We start from the raw sequence: 15,407 nt of genomic DNA, 5'->3' as shown, positions 1-15,407 counted from the left end.
AGACTATGCCATTACAATTCAGTCTGGGCAACAAGAGCAAAACTCCATCTCAAAAAATAATAATAATAACTCTCACTTCCAACTATATGTTGGATGTCCTACCAGTACTTCAAGCTCACTATCACATGTTCACTACCAAGTTCATTGCTTGATCCTCCTACTGGATCCAAAAAATCTATTTCACAGAAATAACCCAAGTACCTTAGCTGCTCTTTCCTTTCCTGGCATTAAATTCATATAGTAAAATGGCTGCCAAATATCTACAGTAATGACCTTAATCCAAATCTACAAACTATACCAAGAACTGCATAAGTCAGGCTCATGTTAAAATCTACAACAGAATTTCAAAATGCGTATCTGATATGTGTAGTTAAAAATAAACAATGCTCACTTCAGCAGCACATATACTAAAACTGGAAAGATAAAGAGAATATTAGCACAGCACCTGCACAAGGATGACATGCAAATTCATGAAGAGTTCCATATTAAAACAACAAAATAAATAAAGTCCTTCCTTCAATTTTTGCTTAAAGAAGTCCCATAGGATTAGAGCAAAATAAGACTGGTAACGGGAGGGCCATAGCCAAATAAAGACTAAAGGCCAAGATGAACTATGATGGGGAAGGAGAGAGAGGACATTTACAGCAAAGGAAATGAAGAAGCTTTCTAGAGAAATAAGACCAACAAAGAGGAAATGTGAAGAATAGTAAATTCAATTAAAAAAAAAAAAAAAGCCGGGCACAGTGGCTCACGCCTGTAATCCCAGCACTTTGGGAGGCTGAGGCGGGCAGACCACCAGGTCAGGAGATCGAGACCATCCTAGCCAACATGGTGAAATCCCGTCTCTACTAAAAATACAAAAATTTGCTGGGTATGGTGGCGCGTGCCTGTAATCCCAGCTACTCGGGAGGCTGAGGCAGGAGAATCACTTGAACGAGGGAGTCGGAGGTTGCAGTGAGCCGAGATCACGCCACTGCACTCCAGCCTGAGCAACAGAGCAAGACACTGTCTTAAAAATAAAAAAAATTAAAAAAAAAAAGAGTTGAATGATTTAAGAGGCAGCAGACTGCCAGCAGGTGGGGGGAAAACAAAAGCAAAATTTGACAGTGCTTTTGAAAATGGCCAGACATTGAAAGAGCCACTAAAACCAATACAGAGGGCTGTGGAGGAAACAACTTTAAGCTGGAACTGAAGAGGGTACCTAGAACCAGAAAAAGGAGAGTAAAAGAAGTGTAAAAACCCCCCAAAGAACAGCACTAAAAACTTGAGTTGCCAAAACCTTAGAGTGAAACCTAGAGCTATAAATAGTTAGGAGGCTAATTAACAAGTAAGCTGTATATATCTAGCAAGATTGTATGGTAAGGCCACATACATGAAATTTCCTTTGTGTGAACATAATTTATACCTTAAGTATCCCATATACTACAGACAAGGAGTTTATCCCTCTAGTTGGCTAAACAAGTGTGTACTGGGTTGTGGGAACACAACGAGATTGGGGCTAAGTGGTAGAAATAACAAAGGAAAAATGCCACTGTCCTAAAGGCTTTGTCCTAAGGGCACAGCAGCACATATACAGACTCTGGGAAAAAACCCTCCAAACCCCATTATCTCAGGCTGCAATCACTGAAAAATCTAGCCAAAAATTTCCTGGGAGACTAATTCCTGAGAACACTATATTATGTTCATTACAAATACAACAAATATCGGCCAGGTGCGGTGGCTCACGCCTGTAATCCCAGCACTTTGGGAGGCCGAGGTGGGTGGATCACAAGGTAAGGAGATCGAGATGATCCTGACTAACACGGTGAAACCCCGTCTCTACTAAAAATATTTTAAAAATTAGCCGGTATGGTCGCACACGCCTGTAATCCAAGCTACTCAGGAGGCTGAGGGAGGAGAATCACTTGAACCCGGGAGGTGGAGGTTACAGTGAGCCAAGATTGCACCACTGCACTCCAGCCTGGTGACAGAGCAAGACTCCGTCTCAAAAAAAAAAAAAAAAAAAAAACCAAAAAAACCAAATACAACAAGTATCAGCTTACCCAGATAAGTAATGTTTTCAGCTAATTCACATCCATCAGCATCCTGGAAATATTTTACTGTTTCCTGGTTATTTGCACCAAGCACGTATGTCTGAATAGGAGCTAGTGAGGCAAACAGACATGATACCATATAGTTACCAGATCTGCCTTAGAACTTGAGATGTGCCTCTCTACAGAAAAAATACTTATATTAAAAGTAAATAGTCCATGCATTCACATTCCCCATATTTAGCAATCCTAAATGTGGAACAGCTATCCACTAAGGATATACTACACCCAACCTTGTAGCTTGACTATTTTATTTTATTTTTTTATTTTTTATTTTTGAGACAGAGCCTTGCTCTGTCGCCCAGGCTGAAGTGCAGTGGCGCGATCTCGGCTCACTGCAATCTCCGCCTCCCAGGTTCAAGCAATTCTCCTGCCTCAGTCTCCCGAGGAGCTGGGATTACAGGCATGCGCCACCATGCCCTGCTAATTTTTTGTATTTTTAGTAGACACACGGTTTTACCATGTTGGCCAGGCTGGTCTCGAACCCCTGACCTCAGGTGATCCACATGCCTCGGCCTCCCAAAGTGCGGGGATTACAGGCGTGAGCCACTGCACCGGGATAGTCTTAATAATGAAAAGCAACTTAAATTCTTAAATACTGAAAATAATTATTAAATTCTTAAATAATGAAAAACAACTCTGCAAGAACTGTGGCCCTTGAAATTTTATTAGAAATCATACATTAAATAAAAATAATTTCTATACCTTTCTTGATGCCAGTCTTATACTCCTCCCATTCAGCATCTGGGGTGGAGCCAAAGAAATTTCCTACACACAACAGCAGCTAAAATGAGTTTTTTAAACAGATATATGAGATTTTAAAATATCAAACAGTACATAATTGATAGTAATATTTGACTAGTTATTTAATAGTTTCAAATCAGTTTTTAATTCTTAATCAATTTGCAGATTTCAATACACAATTCTTTAGCAGCAACTGTTAACAGTTACTGATTCTATGAATTATTAAGTTTTGGCTCTTTGGCTGTCAAATTCAAGTTAGAGATGGGTAAGAGAGAGTCAAGGAACTAAACTTTTAAAATAAGTTAGAATTCAAGTGCTCCTCAAATTCCCAGTCCCACTCTGCCACTCATGGCTCTCTCCAGATATCCTTCCCTGGAATATACAGTCACATAGTAATAGATCTTCAAAGAATCCCCGTGTGAAACAAAAAAACTTAAAATATTAGAAACTGAGAAACACAGGGCATAAACAACACATTTCCTGCCTGTTGTCTTTACTCAACCTTTAACCCAATGAACAATTATCCTCAGACCTGGAATACTCTCTTCTGTACTCTTAGGAGTTTACAGTCTAGTTGGCAACTATACACAACATTCATATAGAGCTTTTAAGCTTGTGATGGGTTGGCATATATGTTACCTGACTTAATCCTCACCACATTCATGAAATAGATCTGTGCTTCCCAAACCCAGTGGTCAGAATCACTTAGGGAAGTGTTGCTAGTCTGTTTTCAGCTTTTTGTACAGTGATAAAGTAACAAGATTCAAATTCAAAAAATATAAAGATCAGCAGTAAATAGTAAATAGGTCTCCCTCCCCCAACCACTCAGCAGCTACTAAGTTCCTATGCTCATGAAGGGAACTCAATTTAACAAAAACGGTATGTGTTCAGTCAAGACTTAAAGGAGTGCAAACTTTATTTTTATTTGTGACTACAAAGGTAAAATTAAATTCAGTAAAAACAAACATCTTACATCAAAGTTTCCACTTTTCTTCTGAATTGCTTGAACTCTATTGAATAAAATATCAAACTTTCCTTCAACATCTCCACAAGCCAAGCTGCAAACAAAGAGATAAACATTATAGCAATTCAGGAAACAAATGGGCCTGCCAGGTTTGGTATATACTAGTCTTTTGGATTAGATAGATACATGATCTAGTCTCTCTGCAGTTACCTTGCAAGGTTCAGTGCACGTAAACCACTAGGCAGATCCACTGAGGGTCTCACCAACACCTCCCACTCGCCATATCTAAAATTTAGCTTATCATTTACTCCACAATTGAGCCAGCTTCTTCTCCTCATTCCTAAGTTTTGTGGACATGTCTATGGCTGACATGGTCAACAAGAGTCAAAAATCCCCCATCCAGTCACCAAGTCCCATCAATCCCTTTTTCCAAACATCTTTCGCATTCATTCTATCCTTCTTATTTTGACTCCTCCTATCTTAGTACAGGGCTTCAGTTATTCATTTGATAAACAGGTACTGGACACCTACCATACGCTAAGTACAATATGCCAAGTATACTATGCTAAGAACATGTTAGCAGTACAAGGTGGAGAAAGACTCAGTTTATGCCTCAAAGAGTTTATAATCAGGGAAAGGAAGGCACTCTAATCATTATAAATTTATAAGAAAAGGGCTACAACAGGAGGTATGTGTGAAGTGTTATGAGGCAGGAAGTAGAAAATGGCAAGAGCTGACATTGGTAAGGTAAACTGGCCCTACGTTGTGAAGTGACTTTTACTATCATCTCATTTCTGAGATTTTCTAATTCTGATTTATGTGGTTTTTCCACGGCTTATATCATTTTCTTAATGTCTTTTAACTCATCTTGAAATATTAAAATTTTACTGTTTTGTGAGTATTTCTTTCTGGCGTGCTTTTATTGTACACCTCGCCAAACTTTTTTTTTTTCTTTTTTTGAGACAGGGTCTCACTCTGTCACCCAGGCTAAAGTGCAGTGGCATGACCTTGGCTCACTGCAACCTCCACTCCACTCCACTCCACCCCACCCTCTTCCTATGGCAGAGGAAGAATCAGAAAAAAATACAATGCATCTAGTGTTAGATTCAAAGTACAGAATACACTTATGTTTCCTCTAATGCCTTCTCTTCTTCCTATCCATCCTACAGAAAGTAGTCGGTTTAATGTTCTTTCCTCAAAACATTAGGAGGTTCCCCACTGCCTACATAACCACAGCTTTCCACAGGCCCTGACCTGTCATCTTTCTAGTGCTTTCTCCAAGTTTTCTTAACTGAAACCTTACTTACCGGCAATTTGATTACTCTCTGCCTCTGTCATTCCCTAGGGTAGTTCCACCCTACCCATCCTGAATCTAAGCTTTTCCCATCCTTCAAGATTTAGCACATTTCTGAAGCCTTCCTGGCTGGCTCAGAAATCATCCCCTTCTCAAAAACTCAGAAAACCATATTACAGCATTTCAGAGCAAGCTTTGTCATAAACTAATGACATTTATTTATATTTTGAGCACCACCTCCTCTAGGAAGCCTTCTAGTACCTATCAGTTACCAATTTCTAGTGTTCCCATAGGATCCTACATTTCTTCCATCACAGCAGTTGTCACATGGAATTACCATTGTCTCTGGGAGATCCACTGTCCAGTTTATACATCACCAGGTGCCTCATGTCCTCATCTGGGCCCTTTTCCAGTGTTCTCTTTCCCACTGAATAAAGATAGAAATCTATGATCCAACAGGGCCAACTCCTTTTCACTCACAATTAAACCATCACAAGCCTTGCTGATTTTACTTCCTTAATAAACTCTGAATCCCTAAACTATTCCTCTGTCATCACTCTACCTAATCCCAGCTGTTCTCTACTTTGGCTCTGATTTGTTCTCCACATTGCAGACAGAACTGCTTTCCAAAATGAAAGCTTGATCATGCCAAAGCGTTCTTAAGCATTTCAATAACCTTTTTAGGTTAAAGACAAGAATACAGTTATGTGCCACATAACAATGTTTCGGTCAACAAGGGGCCACATATATAATGGCGGTCCCATAAGATTATAATGGAACTGAAAAATTCCTATCGCCTAGTGATGTCTAGCCATTTGTAACATCATAGTGCAATATATTACTCATTTGTTTGTGGTAATGCTGGTATAAACCTACTGGGCTGATGGTTATAAAAAGTGTAGCACATACAGTTATGTACAGTATACAATATTTGACAATGATAATAAACAACTATGTTACTGGTTTATGTATAATATTTAGCGTGCTATGGCCGGGTGCGGTGTAACCCCAGCACTTTGGGAGGCCAAGGCGGGCAGATCCCAAGGTCAGGAGCTCGAGACCATCCTGGTTAACACAGTGAAACCTCGTCTCTACTAAAATTACAAAAAATTAGCCGGGCGCGGTGGCAGGCGCCTGTAGTCCCAGCTACTCGGGAGGCTGAGGCGGGAGAATAGCATGAACCCACGAGGCAGAGCTTGCAGTGAGCCGAGATCACGGCACTGCACTCCAGCCTGGGCAACAGAGCAAGACTCCATCTCAAAAAATATATGTATATATTTAGTATGATATGCTCTTTACTGTTATTTTAGAGTATACTCCTACGTATTTAAAAAAAAAAGTTAACTGTAAAAAAGCCTCAGGCAGGTCCTTCAGGAAGTATTCCAGAGGGCACTGTTATCATAGGAGATGACAGCTTCATGCATGTTATTACTACTGAAGCCCTTCCAGTGGGACAAGATATGGAGGTGAACAGCAGTGATACTGATGATCCTGACCCTGTGTAGGCCTAGACTCATGTGTGTGTGTCTTAGTTTGCAACAAAACAAGTTTAAAGCCAGGCACAGTGGCTCACGTCTGTAATCCCAGCACTTTGGGAGGCTGAGGCAGGAGGGTAACTTGAGCCCAGGAGTTCAAGACCAGCCTGGGTAACATAGCAAAACCCCTCTCTACAAAAAATACAGAAATTAGCCAGGTGTGGTAGCTTGCGCCTGTAGTCCCAGCTACTCAGGAGGCTGAAGTGGGAGAATCACTTGAGCCCACGAGGTTGAGGTTGCAGTGAGCCGTGATTGCACAACTGCACTCCAACCTGGGCGACAGTGAGACCCTGTCTCCAAAAAAAAACAGTTTAAAGGGTAAAAAGAAAAAAAAAAAAAAAATAGAAGGCCGGGCGCGGTGGCTCACGCTTGTAATCCCAGCACTTTGGGAGGCCGAGGCGGGCGAATCACGAGGTCAGGAGATCGAGACCACGGTGAAACTCCGTCTCTACTAAAAAAATACAAAAAATTAGCCGGGCGTGGTGGTGGGCGCCTGTAGTCCCAGCTACTCGGAGAGGCTGAGGCAGGAGAATGGTGTGAACCCAGGAGGCGGAGCTTACAGTGAGCCGAGATCGCGCCACTGCACTCCAGCCTGGGCAGCAGAGCGAGACTCCGTCTCAAAAAAAAAAAAAAAAAAAAAAAATAGAAAAAAAGCCTGTAGAACAAGGATATAAAGAAAATATTTTTGTACAGCTGTAGAATGTGTTTTGTGTCTTAGCTGTGTTATAACAAGAGTCAAAAAGTTTAAAAAAACTTAAAGTTTATAAAGTAAAAGTTACAGTAAACTAAGATTTTTGAAAATATTTTAATAAATTTAATATCGGTGAAGTGTACAGTATTCATAAAGTCTACAATAGTGCAAAGTAATACATTCACGCACTTCTTACTAACTCACTCAGAGAAACTTTCAGTTCTGCAAACTCCATTCATGGTAAGTGTCCTACACAGGTGTGCCCTTTTTTTTCCTGTATACAGTATTTTCTTTTTTTCTTTTTCTTTTTTTTTTTTGAGACAGTCTCGCTCTGTCGCCCAGGCTGGAGTGCAGTGGTGTGATCTCGGCTCACTGCAACCTCCGCCTCCCAGGCTCAAGCCATTCTCCTGCCTCAACCTCTCCAGTAGCTGGGATTATAGGTGCCTGCCACCACACCTGGCTAATTTTTATATGTTTAGTAGATACAGGGTTTCACCATGTTGGCCAGGCTGGTCTTGAACTTCTGACCTCAGGTGATCCACCGACCTCAGCTTCCCAAAGTGTTGGGATTACAGGCATAAGCCACCACACCCGGCCAGGTATTTTCACTGTACCCTTTCTATATTTAAATACAAAAATACTTACCGTTGTGTTACAATTGCCTACAGTATTCAGCACAGTAACATGATGTACAGCTTTGTAGCCTAGGAGCAACAGGCTATACCATTTAGCCTAGGTGTACAGGAAGCCATACCATCTAGGTCTCTGTAAGTACACTCAAAGATGTTCGCACAATGACGAAATCGCCTAACAACTCATTTCTCAGAACATAACCCTGCTGTTAAGCAATGGATTACTCTTATTTCCCAAGGCTCAATCCTAACATTCTCGGGAAGCCTTCTTGACTCCTACCATTAAGCCAAATAACCCTCTTATGCACTCTCCCAGAACCACGAATATTTTCTTCCCAAAAGTTACCACTATCGCAATTTTTTTTTTTTGAGACAGGGTTTCAATCTGTCACCCAGCCTGGAGAGCAGTGGCACGATCACAGCTCACTGCAGCCTCGACCTCCCCAGGCTCAGGTGGTCCTCCTGCTTCAGCCTCCCAAATAGCTGGGACCACCACGCCCGGCTAATTTTTTTTTTTCTGTATTTTTTGTAGAGACGGGGCCTTGCTATATTGCCCAGGCTGGTCTTGAATTCCTGGACTCAAGTGATCCTCCTGCCTTGGCCTCCCGAGTCGCTGGGATTATAGGCGTGAGCCACTGCGCCTGGCCCTATCACTATGGTAACTTTACATTTATCTGAATTCCTTTTTTTTTTTAGACGGAGTCTCACTCTGTTACCTAGGCTGGAGTGCAGAGGTGCAGTGTTGGCTCACTGTGCAACCTCCGCCTCCGGGTTCAAGCGATTCTCCTGCCTCAGCCTCCAAAGTAGCTGGGATTACAGGCACGCGCCACCACGCCTGGCTAATTTTTTTTTGTATTAGTAGAGACGGGGTGTCACCACGTTGGCCCGGCTGGTCTCGAACTCCTGACCTCAAGTGATCCGCTCGCCTCAGCCTCCCAAAGTGCTAGGATTACAGGCGTGAGCCACCGCGCCCGGCCATTATTTGTTTCGTTTTTTGTTTGTTTGTTTTGTTTTGTTTTGAGAGTCTCGTTCTGTCGCTCAGGCTGGAGTGCAGTGGCGCGATCTCGGCTCACAGCAACCTCCGCTTCCCGGGTTCAAGCGATTCTCCTGCCTCAGCCACCGCGCCCGGCCCGTTATCTGGATTCTTTAGTACCTGTCCCTCTAGACTATACGCTCCATTAAAGCAGGAACTCCATCTGTTGCAACACCTAGCACAGCGTCCGGCACACCGCAGTTCTTCAGTAAATACCTGCTGCATGAAGCCCTCTCTTCACCACCACCACCACCCCTCCTCCACGCAAAAAAAAAAAATGCCCCAGAGAAGGGTCCCTATCTACTCTGTCCACCACTGCCCAGGGCCCATCAGTGGGCCCAATGGCTATTTGAAGAATAAATAAATGTGGTCAGGAGAAACGAAGGGGAAAGGATGTGTCAGAGGGCAGGACTGCCCCGTAAGATGGAGGAGGCCTAACTCTGGGAGCTTCCGCCTCTCCCAACGAGCGTCGCCAAGAGAAACCCACTCAAAAGCGAAAACGGCCAGGAAAAGAGGTCAGCCCCGGCCAGGCAAAGACATCACCTAAGCTCCCCAGCAGCCCCGTGTCACTCCGCCTCTTCCTTCTCCCTTCCCGTCATGTGAAAGACTCCTGCCCGTGTCGTCACCTACACACACGAAAGAGACACAGAGAGAGAGGCTTCCATTCACAGTCACTCACAGGCGCAGCGGTTTCTGTGCCATCTGTCCGAATAGTATGGGTTGTGACTGCCACCTAAAATTGGGATGCGAATCCGCGCTCCCCGGAAACATGCGACCGCGCAACAATCAGACGTCAGCGCCCTCCAGCCAATAACGGTTCACTTACTTACGGAGACCGCCGAGGGACAGAGGCCTCTCTCAGGTGTTTGCGCCTCAAGGAAGAATCAAGAGGGAAAGAGAGGAACGAAGGGAGAAAGAGGAAGTGACCGAAAGGATTCCAACTATGATTTTTTAAATTAAATTTCAGAGCACTTGAAGCGAATGAATGGCTAGGAAGTACAGAGCACAATGTCGGGTTCTAACCTAACCTAACCTAACCATATCGGTCTAGTGGGCAAGACAGACCCCCTCTATCCACGTTTTTTGTAAGTTTTTAATCTATCAAAAAGTTAAGAGGCCAGGCGCGGCGGCTCACGCCGATAATCCCAGCACTTTCGGAGGCTGAGGCGGGCGGATCACTTGAGGTCGGGCTTTCAAGACCAGCCTGGGCAACATGGTGAAACCCCGTTTCTACTAAAAATACAAAAATTAGCCGGGCATGGTGGAGAATTGCTTGAACCAGGGAGGCGGGGGTTGCAGTGAGTCAAGATCGCGCCATTGCACTCCAGCCTGGACGACAAGATTGAAACTCCGTCTCAAATTAAAAAAAAAAAAAGTTAAAAGAATAATGGCTATTACCTTGGTTCAGTAAGTCTCAGCATGTTGCCAAATTTGCTTGTGTTCTCTTTCTCTCAAAGTGCCCAAGCCCTTCCATTCTCACTGAATCTTTTGAAAGTAAAGTGCAGGCCAGGCGCAGTGGCTCACGCCTGTAATCCCAGCACTTTGGGAGATCGAGACCATCCTGGCTAACACGGTGAAACCCCGTCTCTACTAAAAATACAAAAAATTAGCCAGGCGTGGTGGCACGCACCTGCGGTCCCAGCTACTCGGGAGGCTGAGGCAGGAGAATCGCTTGAACCCAGGAGGCGGAAGTTGCAGTGAGCCGAGATCGCGCCACCTCACTCCAGCCTGGGCGACAGAGTGAGACTCCGTCTCAGAAAAAAAATAAAGTGCAGACAACAGGAATACATCTGCATTCATCTCCTAAGATTAGGACATCCTCCTACATAACTGTAATACTATTAACACAGCTAAGAAAATTAACATTAATTATTCAATAATATTACCTAATATACATCCATATTTAAAGTTCTCCATTTGTTCCCCCAAATTGATTTTATATTTGGGGCTTGTTTTGATTCAGATCCAATCAAGTTTCACACTTGCATTTGGTTCTGTCTCTAGTTTATTTTAATCTACAAAAGCCCTCCTACCTATTTGGTTTTAGTTTTTGTAATATTGACTTTTTTGAAGGGTTCAGGCCAAGTGGTAGGAAACAAGTATGTAAGGAAATGCAAACAAGAGAGAGTTCCTGACGACTGAGGGGAAGGGAAGACTCATCAAGGGCATCTAAATGATTCAAAATTAATAAAACATAAGATTAAAGAAGAACTACAGGCCAGGCACAGTGGCTCATGCCTGTAATCCCAGCACTTTGGGAGGCTGAGGCGGGAGGTTCACTTGAGAATAGGAGATCAAGGCCAACCTGGGCAACATAGCCAGACCTCGTCTCTACTACAAATTTAAAAAGAAAAAAAAAAAGTTAGCTGGGCATGGTGGCTGTATGCCTATACTCCCAGCTACTCCAGAGGCTGAGGTGGGGGGATCACTTGAGCCCAGGAGATGGAGGCTTCAGCAAGCTATTACCTTGCCACTGCACTCCAGCCTGGGTGACACAGCAAGCCCTGTCTCAAAAACCAAACAAAACTACAAAGTTCTGGCTTTTCCCACAGCCTACAAGCCTTCTTTTTTGTTTGTTTCTTGCCTCATAAACACTGATGGCTCTGCTTTGCTGGCACGTAAGCATACATTTTTTCCTACTCTTTGGATAATAAATACAGCACTGCCCAGGAGTGGCACTCAAGACTGAATCTTGAAGAAGAGTAGAAGTTTGCCAAACATGAGCAGGTAATAATTCCCAGAAGAGGATACAAAAGTAAGACATAAAAACTCATCCGTATTGAAAAATCAAAAGACTGCGCGAAAAAGACTGTTAGAAATAATAAACAAATTCAGTAAAAGTTGCAGGATACCAAATCAACATACAAAACTCAGTAGCATTTATATGCACCAACAGCAAACAATCTGAAAAAGAAATCAAAAAAGCAATCTCATTTACAACAGAATATAAACTACGTAGGAATCAATTTAACTAAAGAAGTAAACGATCTATACAAGGAAAACTATACAATACTGATGAAAGAGGACACACACACAAAAAGGAAAGATATTCCACGCTTATGGATTAGAAGAATTAGGCGGGCAGATCACGAGGTCAGGAGATCGAGACCATCCTGGCTAACACAGTGAAACCCCGTCTCTCCTAAAAATACAAAAAAATTAGCCAGGCGTGGTAGTGGGCGCCTGTAGTCCCAGCTACTCGGAAGGCTGAGGCAGGAGAATGGCATGAACCCGGGAGGCAGAGCTTGCAGTGAGCGGAGATCCAGCCACTGCACTCCAGCCTCCAGCCTGGGCGACAGAGCGAGACTCCATCTCAAAGAAAAAAAAAAAAGACAACACTACCTAAAGCAATTTACAGATTCAGTCCAATCCCTATCAAAATACAAATGGCATTCTCTACAGCAAGGATCCCCAATCCCCAGGCTATGGACCAGTACCCGTCAGGAACCAGGACGCACAGCAGGAGGTGAGCGGTGGCCAAGTGAGAATAACCGCCTGAGCTCACTTCCTATCAGATTAGTGGTGGCATCAGATTCTTACAGAGCCTGGAACCCTACTGTGAACTGCACATGCGAGGGTTCTAGGGCGCTGCGCACCTTACAAGAATCTGATGCCTGATGATGTGAGGTGGAACAGTTTCATCCCCAAACCATCCCCCCATCCCTACATTCAGCTCACTTTTTCTAATGTAAATGTCATGTACGAGCGTTTTTTTGTTTTGTTTTGTTTTTGTTTTTGTTTAAGACGGAGTGTCGCTCTGTCGCCGAGGCTGGAGTGCAGTGGCGCAATCTAGGCTCATTGCAAGCTCTGCCTCCCGGGTTCACGCCATTCTCCTGTCTCAGCCTCCAGAGTAGCTGGGACCGCAGGCGCCCGCCACCACACCTGGCTAATTTTGTTTTTGTATTTTTAGTAGAGACGGGGTTTCACTGTGTTAGCCAGGATGGTCTCGATTTCCTTGACCTCGTGATCCACCCGCCTCGGCCTCCCAAAGTGCTGGGATTACAGGCGTGAGCCACCGCGTCCGGCCACGATAGTTTTGTTTGACATCAGGACTGTTTTGTAGAGCGAGGTGGGATAGATGTGGCACGCACCAGCCACAGTTTCCACCGTCCCCAGAGCGTGGAGAGGCAGCGCCACTGCTCTCAAGGTTAATGACAACTCAATAAAGCACTGCTTTTATTTTTTGCAGTCTTCAATTTGAGAAAGGCGAGAAATGTTTTCAATAAATACGGTTCAAAGCATTAAAAAAAAAATTCCTCTGAGTCCATGGAAAAATTGTCTTCCACAAAAGCGGTCGCTGGTGCCAAAAAGGTTAGGGACTGCTGCTCTACAGAAATAGAAATAGAAAAAACAATCCTAAAATCTATATGGAACCACAAAAGACCCCAAAGAGCCAAAGCAATCCTGAGCAAAAAGCACAAAGCTGAAGGCATCATACTACCCAACCTCAAAATCTACTACAAAGCTATAGTAACCCAATCAGTATGGTACTGACATAAAAATAGACACATAGACCAATGGAACACTTATAAATCCATGCATTTACAGCCAACTCATTTTATGTCAATACCGAAAGTACAAAGGTGCCAAGAACATACAATAAGGAAAGGACAGTCTCTTCAATAAATGATTCTTGGAGAACTGGATAGCCCTATACTGAAGAATGAAACTCAACTCTATCTCTCACCATATATAAAAATCACATCGAAATGGATAAAGACTTAAATCTAAGACCTGAAACTATGAAGCTACCAGAAGAAAACACTGGGGAAATGTTCCAAGATATTGATCTGGGCAAAAATTTCTTGTATAAGACTTCAAAAGCACAGGCAACAAAAGCAAAAATAGACTAATAGGATTGTATCAAACTAAAAAGCTCTGCACAGCAAAGGAAACAATCAACAAAATGAAGAGACAACCCACAGAATGGAAGAAAATATTTGCAAACTATCCAACTGACAAGAGATTAATAACCAGAATAAATATAACAAGGAGTTCAAACAACTCAATAGCGAAAAAAACCCACAAATAATCCTATCTAAAAATGGGCAAAGCCATATGTGGTGGTGCTTGCCTGTAGTCCCAGCTACTCAGGAGGCTGAAGCAGAAGGGTTTTTTTTTGGGGGGGTGGAGGGGGTGGGGAGATGGAGTCTCACTCTGTTACCCAGGTTGGAGTGCAGTGGCACAGTCTCAGCTCACTGCAACTTCCACCTCCGGGGTCCAAGTGATTCTCCTGCCTCAGCCTCCCAAGTAGCTGGGATTACAGGTGCTCACCACCATGCCTGGCTAATTTTTTGTAGTTTTAGTAGAGATAGGGTTTCACTATGTTGGCCAGGCTGGCCTTGAACTCCTGACCTCAGATGGTCCACCTACTCAGCCTCCCAAAGTGCTGGGATTACAGGCCTCAGCCACTATGCCCAGTCCCAGGAGGACTGTTTGAATCCAGTTTGATTCCAGCATGGGCAACATAATGAGAACTCATCTCTTAAAAAAAAAAGACGGGGGGAGCAAAAGATCAAAATAGACATTTCTCAAGACATACAAATGGCCAACAGCTATAAGAAAAAATGCTCAACATCACCAATCATCAGAGAAATGCAAATCAAAGCCACAACAAGATATCACCTCATCCCACTTGAAATTTCCTATCAAGAAGACAGGAATTAACAGATGCTGGCAAGGATGCAGAGAAAGAGGAACTCTTGTACACAGTTGGTGGGAATGTAAATTAGTACAGCCACTACGGAAGATTGTATGGAGTTTCCTCCAAAAACTAAAAATAGAACTACAATATGATCCAGCAAATTCCACTACTGGGTATGTATCCAAAAGAAAGGAAATCAATATATCAAAGAGATATATGCACTCTCATGTTTATTGCAGCACTATTCACAATAGCTAAAATATGGAATCAACCTAAGTGCCCATCAGTGGATGAATGGGTAAAGAAAATGTGGTATATATACACAATGGAATATTGTTCAGCCATAAAGGAATGAAATTCTGTCATTCTCAGCAACATGGATGAAACTGGAGGTCATTGTGTTAACTGAACTAAGCCAAGCAGAGAAAAGACAAATATTACATGTTCTCACTCACATGTGGGAGCTAAAAAAGTGGATCTCATGGAGATGGAGGTAGATTGGTGGTTACCAGAGGCCAGGAAAGGTAGTGGGGATGTGAGGATGAAGAGTTTGATTAGTGGACACAAATACAGAAGAAATAAGACCTATGATAGATCAGTAGAGTAACTATAGCTAATGTTAATCTATTGTACATTTCAAAACAGGTAGAAGAGAATAATTCAAATAATGTTCCTAGCATAAAGACAAGATAAATATTAAGGTGAAGGACATCCCAATAACTCTTGATTTAATATTTACACATTATATACATGTATTAAATTATCACATGTACTCTGAAA

The 15,407-nt window shown here is 42.9% G+C and overlaps 1 protein-coding gene and 1 non-coding gene across 14 annotated transcripts in view; one reads left to right on the top strand and one right to left on the bottom strand.

Annotated features, from left to right (window-relative positions):
- Positions 1–9,795, bottom strand: part of CWF19L1 (CWF19 like cell cycle control factor 1) — a 35,958-nt gene extending 26,163 nt beyond the window's left edge. For 2 of the 13 annotated variants that reach the window (XM_063627924.1, XM_063627933.1), the window contains exons 1-3: positions 9,663–9,769; positions 3,808–3,892; positions 2,796–2,874 (exon numbers count right to left, since the gene is read on the bottom strand). In XM_063627924.1, coding sequence (XP_063483994.1) covers positions 2,796–2,874; positions 3,808–3,892; positions 9,663–9,754 — 256 coding nt within the window. In that variant the 5' untranslated portion in view covers positions 9,755–9,769. Of the gene's footprint in view, positions 1–2,042; positions 2,145–2,795; positions 2,875–3,807; positions 3,893–5,429; positions 5,520–8,666; positions 8,853–9,103; positions 9,236–9,526; positions 9,546–9,613 lie in introns of those variants that run through there. The other 11 variants (XM_063627930.1, XM_055252152.2, XM_055252162.2 and 8 more) reach the window with 11 other exon arrangements.
- LOC129477734 (U6 spliceosomal RNA) lies at positions 384–490 on the top strand. The gene has a single exon (XR_008655925.1). It is a non-coding gene; the product is annotated as a U6 spliceosomal RNA (small nuclear RNA).
- Positions 9,796–15,407: the final 5,612 nt, after the last annotated feature.

This window comes from Symphalangus syndactylus, chromosome 2 (assembly GCF_028878055.3).
Source record: "Symphalangus syndactylus isolate Jambi chromosome 2, NHGRI_mSymSyn1-v2.1_pri, whole genome shotgun sequence".
Classification (NCBI taxonomy): Eukaryota; Metazoa; Chordata; class Mammalia; order Primates; family Hylobatidae; genus Symphalangus; species Symphalangus syndactylus.
This window is presented reverse-complemented; position numbering and strand designations above follow the sequence as displayed.